The sequence below is a fragment of the Mobula birostris genome, chromosome 9 (genome assembly GCF_030028105.1).
Source record: "Mobula birostris isolate sMobBir1 chromosome 9, sMobBir1.hap1, whole genome shotgun sequence".
In the NCBI taxonomy this organism is placed as follows: domain Eukaryota; kingdom Metazoa; phylum Chordata; class Chondrichthyes; order Myliobatiformes; family Myliobatidae; genus Mobula; species Mobula birostris.
The window spans coordinates 4536052-4557731 of record NC_092378.1 but is presented as its reverse complement, the minus strand read 5'-3'; the positions used below and the strand labels follow the sequence as shown (position 1 = coordinate 4557731).

The window sequence follows — 21680 nt, the reverse complement described above, 5'->3', positions numbered from 1 at the left end:
CAGTCGACCTCAAAAATAATGACAGTGTTGCTCGCTGCACTGTTTGCAACAGTGACTTTTCTACTGCCCATGGTGGGTTAAGACTGTAAAAGACATGTTGAGGTGAGTTTAACAGGTGTCATTCGTTCATTAGCATAGCTAACGTTATTTAAACTAGCTGGCTGGCTGCTAAGGAGCTACTCTATTGATGTCCTATGTGATGAGGCCAAACTCCCTGTAGACTTGCTTAAAATTGCAATAGAATAAACATGATAATATAAGTACATATTTTAATGTCACATTTTCTGCATATACCCAATTTGGTTTACAGATTAGACAAAATCACTAAACAAAGTATTACACCTTGGAGGTCGATGGGGGTGGGGAGTATGGGGTTGTGGGGGGGGGGGGCGGGGGGTGCTACCTCCCTGAGATGGTGGAGCTACCATATTATATTGCAAGGACCTCTTACAGAGAGAACTTGACATGCAAGTTCACAGCTCCCTGAGCTTTCCTGTACAACTGGATCTTTGGTTTCCTCACTTGCAGATCCCAGTCAGTTCAGATTGGCAACAGCTTCTCCTCCACAATCTCCATCAGCACAGGTACACCGCGAGGCTGTGTGCTTAGCCCCCTGCTCTCCTCACTTTATAATTATGACTGTGCGGCTAAACTTAGCTCCAATGCCATATTTAAGTTTACTGTCAGAGGTTGAATCAAAAGTGGTGACAAATCAGCATATAGGAGGGAGATTGAAGATCTGGTTGGATGGTGCCACAGCAACCTCTCGCTTAACATCAACAGGACCAAAGAGCTGATTATTGACTCCAGGAGGAGGACACCGGAGGCCCATAAGCCAGTCCTCATCGGGGATCAGAGGTGGAGGGGTCAGCAACTTCACATTCCTCAGCATTGTTGTATCAGAGGACCTGTTCTGGGACCAGTTCCTCAAAGGGACAACAGCATCATCTCTACTTTTTTAGAAATTTACGCAGATTCAGCATGCCATCTAAAACCTTGATAAGACTTCCACTGAAGCTCGGTGGAGAGTTTTCTGGGTAGCTGCGTCACAGAATGGTATAAAAACACCAATGCCCAGGAACAGGAAAGTCTACAGAGAGTATTACTTCTGATTTGTCTTCCCTTGCATATTAGATGTTTGTCAGTCTTTGTTATGCATAGTTTTCATAAATTCGATTGTATTTACTTACTTTCCTGAAAATGCCTGCAAGAAAATATATCTCCATACGGTGGCATATGCATACATCATTCACTTTGAACTTTGAATTCTGGTTGAGTATATTGCCTTCAATTCTGGTCACGCCACTATGAGAGGGATGTGGCGGCTTTGGAGAGTGTGCGGAGGTGGTTTATCAGGGTGACTGCTGGATTAGAGGGCAGATACTATGAGGAAAGATTGGACAAATTGGCTATTTCTCTATGATAGTGGAAATTGAGGGAGGACCTGATAGAAGTTAATGAAATTGCAAGAAGCAGAGATAGAGTAGATAGCCAGTAACTTTTTTAGAAAGTGAATCAGATTTATTATCTCTGATGTCGAGTGTAGCTGCTTCTTTAAAGCATTCTGAAAACTAGTGTTTTTTTGTACAAATGACTTTGTTATAATTCTTGTCGTAACCTGTAGGGTGACGGGGTGGAGATACGTCTCTACCAACGGCAGTGTAAGATGCTTTTTCCCTTTGCCCAAGGCTGGCCTGCAGGCTAGCAAAGTGTGAGGGGGATCTCGTGGAAACATATCGAACGGCCTAGACAGAGTGAATGTGGAGAGGGTGTTTCCTTTAGGACCAGAGGGCACAGCCTCAAAATTGAGGGACATCCATTTAGAACAGGGATGAGGAGGAATTTCTTTAGCCGGAGGTGGTGAATCTTTGGAGCTCATTACCACAGGTGTCTGTGGAGGCCAAATCATTGGGTACATTTAAAGCAGAGGTTAATAGGTTCTTGATTAGTCAGGGCATCAAAGGTTACGGGGTGAAGGCAGGAGAATGGGATTGAGAGGGATAATAAATCAGCCATGATGGAATGGCAGAGCAGATGCGATGGGCTGAGTGGCCTAATTCTGCTCCTTTGCCTTGTGATCTTATGCAAAGTTTTCATCAAGAGACTGCATTTCATAGATTTATGTTCCCGTTCTCATGAAATACCATTCATTTCCACTGCTGTGTGAACAGACATGGGTCAAACACTGACAGATACACCTGGTTTGGATGGAGTTTCTTTGTTGGCATGGATCAGTTGGGCCAAAGTGCCCATTCCTGTTTTGTAAGGTTCTGAGTTCTAAAATACCTATTTGCACCGGGGGTGCTGGTAAGCTGACCTCACTTCATCTGGGCAGGAGGAATGAGCTGGAAATTTTCTTAAGGAAGTTGGAGATGAAATGTTTGCAGGTTACGGGGAATTAGCCAACACACTTTTCGTCCCTCTTCCCTCCAGGAGAAGGCTCAGGAGCTTGAAGACTCGTACGGCCAGATTTGGGAACAGCTTCTTTCCAACTGCTGAATGGATCCTGACCCGGATCTGGGCCGTACCCTCCAAATATCCGGACATGCCTCTCGGTTTTTTTGCACTACTTTACTTTCCATTTTTCTATTTTCTATTTATGATTTATAATTTAAATTTTTATATTTACTAATTTTTACTATTTTTTCATATTTTTAATATTTAATATTTGTAATCCAGGGAGCGGGAAGCACAGAATCAAATACCGCTGTGATGATTGTACGTTCTAGTATCAATCATTTGGCGACAATAAAGTATAAAGTATTTTCTGTTAAAAGATGGTGTAGCTGCTTAAAGGCCAAATGGCCGCCTGGGCCCTCGCAGCATAGCTATCATTTTGTCTAACACAGGGGATTCTGCAGACGCTGGAAATCTTGAGCAACACACAGAAAATGCTGGAGGAACTTGGCAAGTCAAGCAGTATACATGGAAGGGAATAAACAGTTGATGTTTTGGGCTGAGACCCTTCATCAGGACTGGAACGGAAGAGGGCAGAAGCCGGAATAAGGAGGTCGGGGGAGGGGAGGAACGCGAGCTGGAAGGTGATGGGTGAGACTAGGTGAGGGGGACGCTGAGTGGGTGGGTAGGGTGTTGAAGTAAGAAGCTGGGAGGTGATTGGTGGAAGAGATAAGGGGCTGAAGAAGAAGGAATCTGATGGGAGATGAGAGTGGACCATGGGAGAAAGGGAAATGAGAGGGAGGTGATAGGCAGGTGAGAAGAGAAGTGGTGAGAGGGGAACCAGAATGAGGAGTGGAAACTGAAAGGAGGGGAAGAAATTACCAAAAGTTGGAGAAATCGACCTTCATGCCATCAGGTTGGAGGCTACACAGGTGGAATGAAATGAGGTGTTGCTCCTCCCAGCTGAGTTGTGCCCTCACTGTGGTGATACAGGAGGCCATGGTCAGCGTGTCAGAATGGCGAGTGGAGTTAAAATTATTCTTGCCTAATTATTTAAAAACATTGTCTCTTCGCGATTCTTTTGTCTGCTCTGGGATTTGAACCCTTAACATTAAATCTGATAAGTGTCAGTCATACGGATCCTCACATCTGCATTCCCCTCAGTAAGATCCCTGCTTTGGTTGCACTTCTCCTGCCTGTCCCCTAGAAACTTTTGATTCCTTGAAGACCAACTGGCACAGTAGGGTAACGGTTGGCACAATTTACAGTGCCAGTAATTACCAGTCGGAGTTCAGTTCTCTCCACTGTCTGGATGTTCTCCCTGTGACCGTCTGGGTATCTTCTGGGTGCTCTGCTTTCCCCCTACATGACGGGTTAGGATTAGTGAGCTGTGGGCATGCTGCTGGTACCTGAAGTGTGGCAACACCTATCTGATTTGATTTGACGCACACGACTCATTTCACTTTACGTTTCGATGTGCGTGTGACAAATAAAGCTAACCTTTAACTGTCTGTCTATTCAAGGCATGTGAAAATCATAACCTCTTCATCCTGACCTTTTAGGAAGAAGATGCGGAAGTTAAAGGTATGGAGTACAAGACCTTGCAGACCTTTTACAGAGGAGTGCGAGTGGGTGCCATTGCCTGGAGCCCAGAGACAAAGACCGACACACTGGCGCCCCTGGTAAGGTAAGAGGGGGTTGTTAGTTATTCATTAACCCTTTTAGTGCAGGGTTTCCTTTTAATTTCTGAAATATACTTCAATTAAAAAAACAAAAAAAATTATAAAAGAAATGGTTGGGTTGAGTTGTAAACACAAAATAATTTGCAGATGCTGGGTTCAAAGCAACACTCACAACACGCTGGAGGAACTCAGCAAGTCGGGCAGCATCCGTGGAAAAGATTGGTCAACGTTTCGGGCCGGAACCCTGCAGTCCTGACGAAGGGTTCCGGCCCGAAACGTCGACCGATCTTTTCCACGGATGCTGCCCGACCTGCTGAGTTCCTCCAGTGTGTTGTGAGCGTTGGGTTGAGTTGTTCTCCGATCCTGGCAACTTACTTGCAAACGTTTTGACACCATACTACGGGAAATTGTCGGTGCACTATTAATTGTGGTACGTCATCATAATGACAACCAGTCAGCTAATTGACAAGTACATAAAGACAGGCATTCAGAGGACGCAGCACAATAAACAGCACACTGATGGTGATGAAGTGCTTGCAAGTAAATTGCCAACTCAACCCAACCAGCAACCACCAAGCTACACATTTTCTGAAATATAGAAGTATCTTTTGCAGGAATATTACATTCTACTGTGTTTTATTGCATTTCTTTTTCCTGCTGCATCATATCTGGAGTCATGATTTTGTTCTGTATTACACTGAAAAATAACAATAAACAATTCCAATCTCAAATCCACAGAATATACGTACAGGAGATCCAATACAATCAGTATGTACCTTTTATAACATCTGTTGTGCCATCAAATCAATATGTTCTATTTCCAATTCACTTACACCACTCTCTGCTCTTCCTTGCACTACCTGAAAGCACTGTGTAATGATTGGATCATTCTGTTCAAAATGGCGCCAAATGCAGTCTCCATCAAGGTTGTGGGCCAGATCTGTCGAAAATGGGGGAACTGCTTCATCGAGCACCTCCACATCATCCGCCACAAGCGAGACTTCCAGGTGGCCAAACATCTTAATTCTGATTCCCATTCCAACATGTTAGTCCATGGCTTCCTCATACCACGATAAGGCCACCCTCAGGGTGGAGGAGCAACATCTTGTATTCCATCAGGTAGCATCCAACCTGATGGCATGAATATCGATCTCTCTTTCCTTAAACAAATTTACCCCCTCGCTTATATTTTCCAACTCTAATTATTACCCCCTCCCACCTGCCTATTACTTCCCCCTCGATCCCCTCCTCCTTCCCTTTATCCTATGGTCTCCTCTCCTCTCCTGTTGGGTTCCTTCTTCTCCAACCCTTGGCCTTTCCCACCAACCTGGCTTTTCCTATCCTCCTTCCCCTCCCCTCCTTTTTATTCTGGCATCTTTCCCCTTCCTTCTCAGTCCCGAGAAGTGTCTCGGCCTGAAATGCCGACTGTGTTCATTTCCGTAGATGCTGCCTGACCTGCTGAGTTCCTTCAGCATTTTGTGTGTTGTTGCTTTGGATTTCCAGCATTAGCAGATTTTCTTGTGTTTATGTTCAGCGTTAGTTTGTCTTGTTTCAAGATTTGGGGACAGGGAGTGGAATTAGGGGGTCAGGATCGGGTCTAAAGACAGGGAGGTGGGGGAATTAGAGGCCAGACTGCTGCTCCACGTTCAAAAGCCAGAGACACAGATGTGGGTCTTCTGTGGTCGGTTGACTGGCTGGCAGACCAGCGAATCAGTGAGTTTGAGGCCTAGAATTTGGGGCCCCAGTCAATGGAGAGTCCAGCATTCAAGACCTGCTGTTCAGAGTCCTCATCTGTCGCCATCAGTGGATGCTGGGGTCAGTACAGAAGATTGAAGCCTGAAGTTCGATTGGGATTTTTGTGTTGTTGTTCTGTCATTTGTGTTCTGTGTTCTCCTGAACATTGAGGACACACTGTGTTGTCACAAGAACATATGGCAACACTTGCGGGCTGCCCCAGCGCATCCGTAAGTACGTCAGCCGTTAACGCAAACTTTGCGTTTCACTGCACATTTCAATGTGCATGTGATAAATAGATCTGTATGGACGGCACGCGAAGCAGATTTTTTCGTTGTCCCTCCGTACACGTGATAATAATGAACCATTTTACCAAATCCCCTGGGCCTGACCATGTGTATCCAAAAACACCATGGGAAGTGAGATAGGAAAGATCAGAGAAACCCTAGAAAGAACTGGTTGTATCATCGTTAGCCAAGGCTGAGGTGCTGGCAGGCTGGAGGTTGGTGAATGTTGCTTTATGTAAGAAGGGCAGCAAAGAGGAACCTGGAAACAGTAATACTAAATCAAACCATAAGACATAGGAGCAGAATTAGGCTAATCGGTCCATTGAGTCTACTTCGCCATTCCATCATGGCTGATTTATTATCCCTCTCAATCCCATTCTCCTGCCTTCTCCTGGTAACCTTTGACACCATTACTAATCAGGAACCTATTAACCTCCATTTTAAATATACCCAATGACTTAGACCCCACAGCTATGGCAATAAATTCCTCAATCTGTTATGCCTTCCCTTGTACTACCTCAATACACTGATGTAATGAAATGATCTGTGAAGAGGGAATGCAGAACAAAGATTTTCACTGGACCTTGCAACAAGTGACAAAAATAAACCAATTTTCCACTCACTACTGACAGGGTCGGCAGTGAGAAACCACCGTAGAGGTGTCTGAAACTAGAGTGTTTGTATTTCGGATAAGGTCGTGAGGTAATGTTGCAGCTCTACGTATAAAACCTGGTTTAGACCACCCTTGAAGATTCGTGTTCAGTTCTGGCCACCTTATTATAGTGTTGAGCACCTTCTTGCTAAGTCCCATACAAATAACTCTGAGTGGATCAGTCATAAGTGTGTTTATTTTACTTACTGCAAGGGAAGACCAGTAATACACAAGAGCTGGTGATTGCTTTGGAAAAAAAAACTGACAGCAAAAGTCACTCTTATATACAATTGTATGTACCTGTGCCAGATCAAGGACAGGATGTATTCTGTTCATCTGTTTAATAATCAGTGTACATGGCGTTCTTTCAGTAATGTATCTTCTGGTCTGCAATTGTTGAGGACTCTGATTCCATTGGCATGATGTTGCACAAACATTAGTGGCAAAGCACTCTGATACAATACAGGTTCTGTTTTTTTTTTTACAGATTAAAAAAATGCCATTTTGCTACTCCAAGAATAGTACATTTCCACAATAGGAATGATGTGGAAGCTTTGGAGAAGGTGCAGAGGAGATTTAACAGGATGCTGCCTGAATTAGAGAGCATGTTTTATGAGGATAGGTTGAGTGAGCAAAGGCTTTTCTCTTTGGAGTGAAGGAGGATGAGCGGCAACTTGATAGAGGTGTACAAGATGATAAGAGGCATAGATAGAGGGCACAGCCAGAGACTTTTCCCCAGGGTGGAAATGACTAATAGAAGAGGGCATAACTTAAAGTGTTTGGAGGAAGGGTGGTTTGGTGATGTCAGAGGTGGGTCTTTTACACAGAGAGTGATGGGTGGGTGGAACTCACTGCTGGGGATGGTGATAGGGACAAGAACATTAGAAACATTTAAGAAACTCTTAGGCACATGGATGATAGAACAGTGGTGGTCTGCATAGGAGGGAAGGGTTAGATTGATCCTAGAGTGTAGGTTAAAAGGACAGCACAACATCATGTGTCAAAGGGGCTGTACTATGCTGTAATGCTCTATGTTCAGCTATAGCTCTTAAATCTCATTTTTGGATTCACATTAATAATCTTCCTCTTGAAGCAACACTGAATGCTGCAGGGACTCAGCAGATCAGGCAGAGGAATAGAGAGAGTCGATGTTTCGGGCCGAGACCCTTCATCGGTCTTGAAGAAAGACCTTGGCCTGTTTATTCTCTTCCATAGATGCTGCCTGCCCTGCTGAGTTCCTCCAGCACTTCGTGTATAATTTTAATGGAAAGTATGGGGTGGGGGGGTGGTGTCAGAGGTAGGATTTTTATACTGGGTGGTGGGTGAGTAGAGCGTGCTGCCAAGGTGGTGCTAGAAGCAGATACATTCGGGACAGTCAGATAGTCATATGGATGAAAGAAAAATGGAGGGCTATGTAGTAGACAAGTGTTAGATTGCTCTTAGTTTGTGTTAAAGGGTCAGCACAGCATTGTGGGCTGAAGGGCCTGTACTGTGCTGTAATGTTCTATGTAAGGGGGGAGAGGAGAGGTTTAATGGAGCTGAGGAAGAATGTTTTCACCCAGAGGGGTTTGGAGTCTGGAACACATTGCCCAAGGAGATGATGGAGATAGAGACTAACAGATTTAAGGTGGTAGATGTGAAGTTACAGCCAGCTGAGCAGTGGTCTAGGACAGGGGTCCCCAACCTCTTTTGCACCATGGACTGGTTTAATATTGACAATATTCTTGCGGCCCAGCCGACCGGGGGTGGGGGGGTGGGGTGTTCAAGTAGGGTTAAACTCACCTCAACATGTCTTTTACAGTTAGGGTTGCCAACTTTCTCACTCCCAAATAAGGGACAAAAGTAGCAGTCAAATACGGGACACTTGTGTTTACCCGGAGAAAGACTACCATGACCATGAAGCCTTGCGCGGGCACCTGCGTGCGCATATGTGACATGCGCATGTGCATACGTGCCGATTTTTTTTTCCCCACAAATTGGTTTTGGCTTAATCTTCCCGACTATACTGTACATACATTATTTCTACTTTATATAGGCTGTGTATTTATCATATTATTCCTGCTTTTACTATATGTTCGTGTTGTTTTAGGTTTATGTGTTATTTGGTATGATTTGGTAGGGTTATTTTTTGGGTCTGGGAACGCTCAAAAATTTTTCCCATATAAATTAATGGTAATTGCTTCTTCGCTTCACGCCATTTCAGCACGAATGGTTTCATAGGAACGCTCTACCTCAGCGGGGGAAATACGGGACAAGGGCAGTCCCGTATGGGACAAACCAATTTAGCTCAATATACAGGATGTCCCGGCAAATACGGACTGTTGGCAACCCTATGTTCAAGTTCAACAGTGCGTGATGGGGAATGAGGAAAGGTGCAGCTGACTCATATCGTTTCCTCACGGTCCGGTAGCATGCGCTTTGCGGCCCGGTGGTTGGGTATCGCTGGTCTAGGATGGTGAAGCTGTATCATGGGCTGAATGGCTTTCTCCCTATCACCTTTATTAAATCAAATTCCTTTTTTTCTTTCATTTCTTCTTTGATTTTGTAAATGTCTTGGTGTTAACATATCAGAGGATCTGTCCTAGGACCAGCACCTAAGGGCAATCATGAAGGAGGCACAACACCGTCTTTGCTTTCTCAGACGTTTGTTTAGGTTTGGCATGACATCTAAACTTGGTCAAATTTCTATAGATGCACAGTGGAGAGTGTCCTAACTGGTTGCATCATGGTCTAGTATGGAAACACCAATGTCCAGGAATGGAAAAATATACAGAAAGTAGTGGAAGCAGCCCAGTCTGTCATGGGTAAAGCCCTCCCCTTAATTGAGCACTGCCACCAGAAATCAGCATTCATCATCGAGGACCCACACCACCAGGGTCAGGAACAGTTATTACCCTACAACCATCAGGCCACGGCTCAGCTGGCTGTAACATCACATCTACCCTCTTAAATCTGTGAGTGTCTGTCTCCATCATCTCCTTGGCCAATATGTTCCAGACTCCACTGAACCATCAGTGTGGATAACTTTACTCACCTCAACACTGAACTGATTCCACAACCTACAGATTCACTTTCAAGCACTCTTCAACTCTTATTCTCTGTATTTTTTCCCATAATATGTCATCTTTTGCACATTGGTTGTTTGGCTGTCTTTGTGTATAGCTTTTCATAAATTCTATGGTATTTCTTTTATTGTAAATGTTTACAAGAAAATGAATCTCAAGGTAATATCTGGTGACACCTATGTATTTTGATAATAAATTGACTCTGACGTTGAAATTAATAGTTTATAAATCTGAATTTAAATCCTTCATGTTGGGATTTGAACTCGAGTCTCTGGGCCTAGGGATTATTCACTGGGTAATTGAATTACCTGGCCACTGTTGATGGGCTGGAGGGCCTGTTTACCTCCCCCCTCCCCCAACCCACAAATAAACTGGATGATATTTTCCATTTACAGTAGTTTTAACACCGTTTAAAATAATTTTTCCTCCGACCCTCACAGGTTATGCACAGCAGATGCCGACAGGAAGTTACGGCTACTGACGTCTGATCTGAAAGGCAGCACGTGGAAGGTGAGCTGCCGGACGCGGCCTGCCCTTGGGTTGGGGGAAATAACGCGTACAAATTGCTGGAGGAACCCAGCAGGTCAGTCTGTGGAGGGGAATAAACAGTCTGCGTTTCAGCCTGATACAGTTCATCAGGACTGGACAGGGAGGGGGAAGAGCCTAGAATGAGACGGTGGGGGGAGGGGAAGGAGTATAAACTGGCAGGTGATAGGGTGATGCCAGGTGAGGGGAAGGTGGGTGTGTTTAGTAAGAAGCTGGGAGGGGATAGGTGGAAGAGGTAAAAGGCTGAAGAAGAGGGAATCTGATAGGAGAAGAGAGTGGGCCATGGGAGAAAAGGAAGGAGGAGGGGCACCAGGGTGAGGAGATAGGCAGGTGAGGAGAAGTGAAGAAATGAAAGAGGAATGGAAAAAGAGGGGAAGGGGAGAAATTACCAGAACTTCTGGTGACAAGTAAAGCTAATCTTAAAATAATGTTAATATTTACCATTCATCAGGACTGGCAAGGAAGTGGGAAGACACCAGAATAAAAAGAGTGGGGAGGGGAAGGAGGATAGCTGGAAAGGGATAGGTAAAGTCAGGTGGGTCAAAAGGTAATGGGCTGGAGAGGAGAGGAAGGAATATGATCGGGTTAATCAAGATAATTTGAGTGAAGAGGTTAGACAATGTAGGGGTGAGGTTCTTAGTGAACACCCTGATGTGTTGGAAGCCAGCTGTAGTTAGCGATGTCGAGTTTTCTTTATGAATTTAAGAAGGCTATTAATTGTAAAGGTCAGACGGCTTCAGGAAAGGATGATGTATGCTATTGTATTTTTAAACATGACTGACAACTTTTGAGATAATATAAAAAATTTTTGGATCATATTTGGAGATTAGGCCATCTTCCCTCTTCATGGAAAATGGAAATATTAGTTCCTGTTCTAAAACCTGGGAAACCCCCATTGTATCCTTCCAGTTATAGATCAATATCACTCACGCCCCATTTGTGTAAACTTATGGAACGTATGGTAACAGAGCAGTTACTTTATTGTCGCCGAACAATTGATACTAGAGCGTACAATCATCACAGCGATATTTGATTCTGCGCTTCGCGCTCCCTGGAGTACAAATTATATTTTGGAAAATAGAGATGATATAGCATTTTATCAGAGCGAAATTCGGAAGGGTAGAATGACGTTGGATTTAGTTTTATGTTTGGAAGATGATATTAGGAAAGCACAGGTAAATAAAGAAGTAATAGAAGTATTTTTGATATATAAAAAGCTTATGATGTGTTATGGATGGGAGGTCTTTTGATCAAATTATGGGAATAAAGAGTGAGGGAGGCTGTTTAATTTTTTTCTGAGTTTTTTATTTGGATGGTCTATGCAGGTAAGGGTGGGTAAAGTATATTTGGGATTCTATGAGATAGAGAATGGGACCCCACAAGGCAGTATTTGTAGCCCTTTATTGTTTAATATTATGATTAATGATATTTTCTCTGAGATAGATATTGGGGTGGGTAAATCACTTTTTGCAGCTAATGGGGCTTTACGGATTAGACGTAGAAATTTCAATTTAACTGTATATAGGATGCAATTAGTTAATGAGGTCGAACAGTGGACAAATAGATGGGGTTTTAAGCTTTCAGTAGCAAAAACACAAGTTATGTGTTTTACAAAGAGGATTAATAGCACTGCACTTGATATGAACTTGAGCAAGTGTCAGCGTAAGATTTCTCAGCATGTGGATGGATAATAAGCTGCCAGGGAAGCACTGTATCCATAAAATAATTGATAACTAGAAAGGAGCATTAAATATTCCCAGGTGTTGATGTGGGTATTCTTGGGGTACTACATGAAAATCTTTGTTGATCATTATATTTGTTTAATTAGATCTATTCTTGATTATGGCCGTGTGGCTAATGGATCAGTTTCATCTTCAAATATAAAATGTGTGGATGTGATACGGGCAGAGGCTTTAAGATTGTGTTGTGGTGCAGTAAAGTCATCTTCTGTTTCAGCTTTACTGGTTGAAATGGGACAGTTACCCTTACAGTTGTGGAGGTTGAAGTTGTTGTTAACGTACTGGATTAATTTGATCACCCGGTTAAGGTGTGTTGGGGAACTGCCGGGAACATCACAAAAAGAGTGTTTTTAGTTTTGCGTGGCTGGGTTTTAATCGTGCTGGGAATATGGATTTGCTGGGTTATGTAATATGTCCCACTGTGATTTTTTTTCAAATGACTTTAGTTGATTTTAGATGACATGATTTAATGAAATTAAGGATGCTGATATGTCTGAGAGTCTGTCAGTTCATCAATATATTAAGGAAAATTATTATGCTATATTGACCATTTTTTACTGATAAAGATAATTTAACTAGGGATACTGGTGTGGCTGTTTTTGTGCCTGAATTACAGATAACAATAAAGAAACACCTTACTAACTATTTATCAGTATATACAGCAGAATTGTTGTGTTCATTTTGGATTTAGAGTGGGTGGAGGAAATTTGACCTTGCAAAGTTGTAATTTGTTCAGATTCTTTTTCAGTTTTGTTCTAGCAATAGGTCAGATTTACTGCAAGAAGCTCTTAAAGCTTTATTTCATATTCAAAATATTGGTTTACATGTCTACTTCTGGGTCACTGCATGTAGAGTTTTGAGGGAAATGAGTGGGTTGATTGTTTGGCTAAGAAAGTTGTTAAAAGTTCATCTGTGGGTATAGACATTCCACTTAGCAAATCAGAAGCTAAGGGGTTGGTGGGGCTAAGAATTAGGGGATTATGACAAGACTTGTGGGATAAAGGGAGACCCCTTTAGAGAATACATAGCACTGTTGGGTTGATGCGAGAAGGGGGTACAACAAGAAGGGAAGGAATTATATTCATTTGACTTGGAACTGGGCATACTACGCTTAATTATTCTTTGTATCTTGTTGGAAAACATCACTCTGGGGTGTCTAGATTTTATCATCATTATGAAAAAGTTGAACACAGTCTCTTACAATATGAAACATAAGGCTGAAGGAAATCAAATGCAAGCTGCGTTACTAGCTTTGGCGACTGAGAGTTGTCATTTAAAAACTTTACTAAGTGATGGAAGTTACTTTAATTTAATTCACAATATTGCCTTTCATTATTTACATTCTATAGGATTTTTTTTAGATTAATTTAGTTTTTATTTGATAAAGAACTAGTAGGGGTTTTAATTCCCAACTCTACACCACAGTCCAGTCCGTGGCGGTAATGCACCTTTTACGTTGGATTGCCGATCGCCAGAGTTGGAAGAAGAAGAATCTGAGAGGAGATGAGAGTAGGCCATGGGAGAAAGGAAGGGAGGAGGGGACCCAGCGGGAGGTGATAGGCAGGTGAGGAGAACAGGAGAGGTGACAGAGGAGCCAGTGTGGGGAATGAAAAAGCAGAGAGGGGGAAGGGGAGGAAATCAGGTTGGAGGTCTCCCAGATGGAATCTGAGGTGTTGCAGGGCTCTGTGTGTGTGTGTGGGAAAGAGGAATGGGGCTTGTGAGGTGCTGCAGGGCTGTGTGGGTGGGTGGAACGGGGCCTGTGAGGTGTGTGTCTGTGTCTCTCTCACTCTGAGGGAAAGAGGAATGGGACTTGTGAGGTGTTATAGGGCTGTATGTGTGTGTGGGAAAGAGGAATGGGACTTGTGAGGTGGACCACTCTTAGTCTGGCCTGTACCCTTTGACCTGATTGGCATGGGTGACCCTACCAAGAGCCAAAGCATCAAACTCTGACTCCAGCCGACACCACTCTCCAGGTCATTGAGGCATATAGGCCTCCAAACCCAACGGCAAGGTTGTGGGCCTCTTGGAGGATGTTTCGTTGTACACGTGATCAATAAGTGAATAAGTCAATCCGAGCCAAGCTCTGCATTCTATCAATGTCCTGTTCTCGCCTACGTAAACCTTCTACGCTATTCATAGTGCTGTCAACCTTTGTGTGATCTGCAAACTTACTAATTCACCTTCCACTTCGTCATCCAAGTCATTTATAAAAGTTACAAAGAGCAGGGGTAGTTGCCAGGGAAGTAAGTTCAGCCTAGCCAATCCCACAGATTCACATTCAGATTTATTTATCACATGTACATCAAAACATACAGAGAAATGTGTTGTTTTTGTTAACAACCGACACACCTAGGGATGTGCTGGGGGCAGCCCCCAAGTGTCACCAACATAATGCTCAGCAGAACACAACAGGAGTTAAGATTCAAGAATCAAAGTACATTTATTTATTATCAAGTTTTCTATACACTCTGAGCTCTGTCCTTTCACAGACAGTCATGAAACAAAGAAACAATGTGGAACCCATTCAACAAAACATCTAAACACCCATGAGCAAATCGCTCAAGAGGCAAAAAGTGAGTGAACAACACATAGAACATCAAACATCAAGCCAGGAGTCCAGTAGTATTCAGTTTAGTTCAGTTTGGCATCGTGCTGCTAGCCCACGGCAGGCTGCACGCAGGGCCATCTTTCGGTGAAGCACCCCAGTCCGTATTGATCACCCTGATCAAACTGCTCAAAAACAACAAAATAAAAGTAGCTAGAATCCATAAATACATGCACCAAAGTCCCTCAAAACAGGTCCACAGCCTTGCTGATCAATCCTTGTAGCACAGAACCCAAGGTTCCTGCACTTTCCTCCAACAGCAGCTAGCAATCAAATACAGGCAGATAGCGTCAAACACCTGCTGTCCTCCATTCTCATCTTCATCAACTTCAACCTTGCTCGACATCTCATTCGGAGAGATCATGGGCATGTGTCCCGTCTCCAGGCTTCCAGGCCAGACGCACTGCACCAAACCTCACCGACCTCACTCGCAGCAGCAAAGCGTCAGATCGCTCAATTGGTCCAAAACCGTACCATCAAAATGTAAATCAAAGGTTGCAATCACACACAGCTTAGTAGTAGAATCATATTTGGCAGAAGTAGTAGTTTCATGAACTGTCTGTAGAATGCAACAAGAAGCAAAGCAAGTTTCTTTACTCCCTCAACCCACAGGCACGGACAGTCCTCCATCTCCAGGCCTCCGATACAACTTCCAAACAATGTTTAGGGCTCAATCTTGAAGATCGAGCCCCGAACTAGCCGATGATGCAACTCAGGAAACCTTAAGCCTCAAGTCCAACGAAGTATGAGTTAGGATTGGTGTTGATAAGTTTTGGGCATGCTATTTTGGTGCTGGGTTCATAGTGACACTTGCCAGCTGCCCCCAGCACATCTGTGGGATGTGTTGGCCATTGACACAAAGCCATCATTTTACTGTATGTTTAGTTGTACCTGTGACAAATAAAGCTAATCTTTCTTATTTCTTTCTTCATAATTTTGAAGCTGTCAATTAAATCTCCTCAAAGACAAATATTTTCAGTTCCTCCAGTTTCTGTGCGGCTGAAGGCCTTCCCTGGTGTTATTCCAACAAGTTTCCTGGAACCTTAAGATTGGCTGTTACTCCATGAAGGAACTTGTTTGTTGGAAAGTTGAAGTTTGTTGGACGTCACCCACTGGCAGCTGCTGCTACCTGAACAGCGTTGTTTCAATATGTTTTGCTTTTTTGCCCTGAAGGATGTGCCAAGGGGTGTTCAGCAACCTCCCCTCTGCTTGCCTCATGGACTTGGTGTTCAGCAACCTCCCCTCTGCTTGCCTCATGGACTTGGTGTTCAGCAACCTCCCCTCTGCTTGCCTCATGGACTTGGCGTTCAGCAACCTCCCCTCTGCTTGCCTCATGGACTTGGCGTTCAGCAACCTCCCCTCTGCTTGCCTCATGGACTTGGCGTTCAGCAACCTCCCCTCTGCTTGCCTCATGGACTTGGTGTTCAGCAACCTCCCCTCTGCTTGCCTCATGGACTTGGTGTTCAGCAACCTCCCCTCTGCTTGCCTCATGGACTTGGCGTTCAGCAACCTCCCCTCTGCTTGCCTCATGGACTTGGCGTTCAGCAACCTCCCCTCTGCTTGCCTCATGGACTTGGTGTTCAGCAACCTCCCCTCTGCTTGCCTCATGGACTTGGTGTTCAGCAACCTCCCCTCTGCTTGCCTCATGGACTTGGCGTTCAGCAACCTCCCCTCTGCTTGCCTCATGGACTTGGCGTTCAGCAACCTCCCCTCTGCTTGCCTCATGGACTTGGCGTTCAGCAACCTCCCCGCTGCTTGCCTCATGGACTTGGCGTTCAGCAACCTCCCCTCTGCTTGCCTCATGGACTTGGTGTTCAGCAACCTCCCCTCTGCTTGCCTCATGGACTTGGTGTTCAGCAACCTCCCCTCTGCTTGCCTCATGGACTTGGCGTTCAGCAACCTCCCCTCTGCTTGCCTCATGGACTTGGCGTTCAGCAACCTCCCCTCTGCTTGCCTCATGGACTTGGTGTTCAGCAACCTCCCCTCTGCTTGCCTCATGGACTTGGCGTTCAGCAACCTCCCCTCTGCTTGCCTCATGGACTTGGTGTTCAGCAACCTCCCCTCTGCTTGCCTCATGGACTTGGTGTTCAGCAACCTCCCCTCTGCTTGCCTCATGGACTTGGCGTTCAGCAACCTCCCCTCTGCTTGCCTCATGGACTTGGCGTTCAGCAACCTCCCCGCTGCTTGCCTCATGGACTTGGCGTTCAGCAACCTCCCCGCTGCTTGCCTCATGGACTTGGCGTTCAGCAACCTCCCCTCTGCTTGCCTCATGGACTTGGTGTTCAGCAACCTCCCCTCTGCTTGCCTCATGGACTTGGTATTCAGCAACCTCCCCTCTGCTTGCCTCATGGACTTGGTGTTCAGCAACCTCCCCTCTGCTTGCCTCATGGACTTGGCGTTCAGCAACCTCCCCGCTGCTTGCCTCATGGACTTGGTGTTCAGCAACCTCCCCGCTGCTTGCCTCATGGACTTGGGTGAACTTTCTGTGTCAGTCAGTTCCAGGCACAGAAACATCAATGAACCATGCATGGAATCAGCTCGCTGAGTTTGGGGGTGCGGGGGTGTGGAAGTGGGAAGAAGCCAGATTAAGAGTGTGGGGGAGGGGAAGGAGTACAAGCTGGCAGGTGACAGGTGAGACCAGGTGAGGGGGAAGATGGGTGAGTGGGTAAGGAGGAGGGGGGATGAAGAAAGAAGCTGGGAGGTGATAAGTGGAAGAGGTGAAGGGCTGGAGATGAAGGAAGCTGATAGGAGAGGAAAGTGGAGCATGGGAGAAAGGGAAGGAAGGGCAAGTGAGGAGAAGAGAATGGAGTGAAGATGGATGAGAGGTGATGTAATGGAGGTGTATAAGATGATAAGAGGCATAGACTGAGTGGATAGCCAGAGACTTTTTCTCAGGGTGGAATGCCTAATACGAAGGTGCATAATTTTTGGAAGAAAACATGGGGAGGGTTTTGGAAGGGAATGAAGAATGGAAAAAGCGAGGAGACAGGGAGGAAAAATGACTGGAAATTGGAAAAACTGATGTTTGTGCCAGCATACTGGCCGTGGACAGAGCGAACGAAGGTGCTCAACAAAGTTTGTGTGTGTTGCTCAAGGTTTCCAGCTTCTGCAGAATGCCTTGTGCTTATGAGTTGTGAGTTGTTCTGACTGAAGCATCTGACTTGTGGTTCCACATAGGTCATTGAAGGCCACACGGATTACATCAACGACCTGGTCTTCGAGCCCATCAATGGTAAACAGATAGCGAGTGTGAGTGACGACCACACATGCCGGTAGGTCAGACTTTGGGGTTTGGGTCCTAGTTAAGGAGGGGGTGGCAGAGAGAAACTAGGATTGAGTATTGGTTTTTCTATCTGAAATGCATTCTGCCCTTGGCCATTTATCTGTCTTCATCGTTGGCTGTCCTTGCCAGGTTAAATAAAGAACTGCCAAGTCAAACTTGGTCTGCTTGTGGGCTTGGCGGGCTGAGAACTTGCGGGGAAGTTGGCTGTCTCTTAGTTGGGACGCTGGAGGAGAGCCCGAGGCTCGTCGTGGGTTGTGCCTGTATCACGCAGATAAGTAACCTAATCTGCCACTTCCATTCTCGCCAAAGAGTCCAGCCTTCCCCGTATGTGTCCTAAATCAGAAGAATAAGAATTAGGTTTATTGTTGCTGACATACACTCAGAGGCCAATTTGTTAAGTGCCTCCTATACCTAATAAAGTGGCCACTGAGTGTATGTTCGTGGTCTTTTGCTGTAGCCCGTCCACTTCAGGGTTCAACGTGTTGCACATTCAGAGATGCTCTTCTTCTCACCACTGTGTAATGCATGGTTGCTGTCGCCTTCCTGTCAGCTTGAACCAGTCTGGCCATTCTCCTCTGACCTCTCTCATCAAGGAGACTTTGCCCACAGAACTGCTGCTCACTGGATTTTTTTTTTTTTTTGCTTTTACACTATTCTCTGTAAACTCTAGAGTCTGTTGTGTGTGAAAAATTCCAGGAGATCAGCAGTTTCTGAGATACTCAAACCACCCCGTCTGGCACCAACAATCATTCCACGGTCAAAGTAATTTAGGTCAAATTTCTTCCTTATTCTGATGTTTGGTCTAAAATCAGAATGTATTCCCCATGTCTGCATGTTTTTATGCTTTGAGTTGCTGCCACATGATTGGTGGATTAGATATTTTTCATTAATGAGCAGGTGTACGTAATAAAGTGGCCACCATGTAGATCCCAGACTATTGAAAGGAACTAATATGGAGATGGTTAGAGCTTTGATAAAGTTCTTTGTGTCCTCACTAGCAACAGGTGAGGTTCCAGGCGAGTCGCAAGTTTTTATTTTTATTCATTTTATTGAGCAATACAGCGCAGAACAAGACCATCTGGCTGACTGAGCCGCGAACAGCCTACCTATTTAACCCTAGCCCAATGACGGGACAATTTACAGTGATTAATGGAATGGCTCATTATCTCCATTTAATATTAGAAAATGTTGACAATAAACAACCTAAAATTTGTGAAGAAAAACCCCAAAGAATGAATGATAAAAAAATGTAAGAACCCAAAGCCCCCTGCCCCACCACATGCAAGCAGCACCTACCCTTCCCCCCTCCCCCCACTGACTCTCGCAGAAAGCAGCAGCCACCACACAAGCTACAGCAAAGCCCCCCAAAGAGAGACCATGGTCTGCAGTTCACGCCAACATTTTAACATCCCTCAGGCTCGCGCTGTCTCTCACTAACAACAGGAGAGACAGATATCGCTCCTTCCACAGTGAGAGAGGAGACAGACAGTCACGGTTCCAGCGTTACAGTCACAGTCTGCAGTGTCTCCTCTTATTTTGAGTTCCCCGACTTCAAAATCCAGAGAGAGAGAGAGAGAGAGCCTACTAACCAGTGCGTCTTTGGAATGTGGGAGGAAACTGGAGCACCCAGAGGAAACCCACGCGCGAGCAGGAAGAACGTATGTAGAATTCCAACGCCCCGTGCTGTAGCAGCGTCACGCCCACCGCTATGCTACCAGTTGTAACTGTGTTCGAGAAAGGACGTAGGGATAATCCAGGCCTGTGAGCCTCACGGCAGTGGTAGGGACGCTACTGGAGAAGACCCTGAGGGACGGGATTTATACCTGTTCAGGAAGGCAGTGCTCAGCAGCTTTTTCCGGTCCTGTGCATTGGCTCCTCCATACCAGACACTGAAGCAACCAGTCAGAATTCTCTCCATTTCCTTCTGCACCCTGTCTTTACCCTCTGATCTTTTGCAAAACAGGCAGTGTAATCTTGCAAATGTTAATGAGGTCTTGTGGAGTGGAATTTTGCTACGTCATCCTCCAGCTGACCTGTGTTGACCGTGCAAACTCGCAGAAGGTTTAATGAGACACATCTGCTTGTTCCATTTCCCCCAGCTGTGTCTCAGTCAATCCCACTGCACGAGATTTCTTTCATCTACCTGGGGTCTGTCATGCACACCCACTTCGGCTCAGTGGGAGGCCCTCTCACCTCGAGGTCAGAGGGTCACTGCTCCCATCCTGTCTCGGAGCTAGAGGCACGTAACCGGGACCGTTGCCAGAACAGTACGGACGGCTTGTTGAACCCATGGAGTTGCTGTCTTCAGGCCAGGGCAATTAACCATCTGCTCTCGGCCACAGATCACGTAGCATTTGCTGAGAGCATGGAGTGTCCTCAAATGCCAAAATGGACCACAGCTGCTGGGGAGTAGAGCAGTGCGTGGGGTTTGAGAACCAGAGAAACAGGTTCAATCCTGACATCAAGCATTGCCGGATTCAGAGGCAGATGTATTTATTGGGTGTATATGGAAACGTGCACTCCATGCCCACTTTACTTGGTACACCTGTACACCCGCTCATTGATGCAAATATTTAATCAGCCAGTCATGTGGCACCAACTCAATGCATGAAAGCATGCAGCAGACATCCCACCCTGCAAAAACTCATTTCAGGGAGGTAGCACCATCAATTTGCGGGAGACTTCCAGGGGAGGTGGGATGTCTGCAATAGAGTAGCTCCTTAGCAGCCAGCCAGCTAGTTTAAATAACGTTAGCTATGCTAATGAATGAATGACACCTGTTAAACTCACCTCAACATATCTTTCACAGTCTTAACCCACCATGGGCAATAGAAAAGTCACTGTTGCAAACAGTGCAGCGAGCAACACTGTCATTATTTTTCACCCCTATTAGGCAGGGGTACACTTTAGGGTAGTCTGGGGTGACGTACGTTTTATATTTTTTTGGAACACTCTGCCATGGCGCGCTCTCGCTCTCTCGTGCTCGCGCTTTCTCTCTCGTGCTCGCTCCCTTGCGCTCTTGCTTTCTCGCTCTTGCAGTCGCTCTCGCGCTCTCTCTTGCTTTCTCTCGCTTGCTTGCTCTCAAAAAAAATTGATTTCCGTGATATTGTATATAAATTGCGGGCGTCAGGGAGCCACTATTAATATGCGGAAGACTCCCGGAACTTCCGGAAGAGGTGGGATGTCTGCTTGCAGACATGGTGAAGAGATTCAGTTGTTGTTCAGACCAGACATCAGAATGGGGAAGAAATGTGATCTAAGTGACTTTGACTGTGGAATGATAGTTGGTGCCAGATGGGATGGGTGGAGTATCTCAAAAAACAGCTAATTTCCTGGGATTCTCATGTACAACAGTCTCTGGAGTTCACAGAGAATGATGGAAAAAACAAACAAAACATCCAGTGAGTGGCAGTTCTGTGAGCGAAAATGCCTTGTTAATGAGAGGGGTCAGAGGAGAATGAAAGTGACAGTAACTCAAGTAACCACATGTTACAACAGTGGTGTGCAGAAGAGCATCTCTGAATGTACAACACGTCGAACCTTGACGTGGATGGGCTACAGCAGCAGAAGACCATGAACGTACACTCAGTGGGATGTGCGTAATGGAGTGGCCACTGATTGTACAGCGAAATGGGTTGTTTGCGTTGGCAGCCAACACACCTAAGGATGCCCACATCGCATGCCCACAAT

General features: G+C 45.3%; 1 protein-coding gene across 1 annotated transcript in view; it reads left to right on the top strand.

Annotated features, from left to right (window-relative positions):
- The window catches only part of nup37 (nucleoporin 37), a 44225-nt gene that overhangs the window by 2641 nt on the left and 19904 nt on the right, over positions 1-21680 (top strand). The window contains exons 2-4 of the mRNA XM_072267407.1: positions 3960-4084; positions 10258-10327; positions 17885-17979. Coding sequence (XP_072123508.1) covers positions 3960-4084; positions 10258-10327; positions 17885-17979 — 290 coding nt within the window. The remainder of the gene's footprint in view (positions 1-3959; positions 4085-10257; positions 10328-17884; positions 17980-21680) is intronic.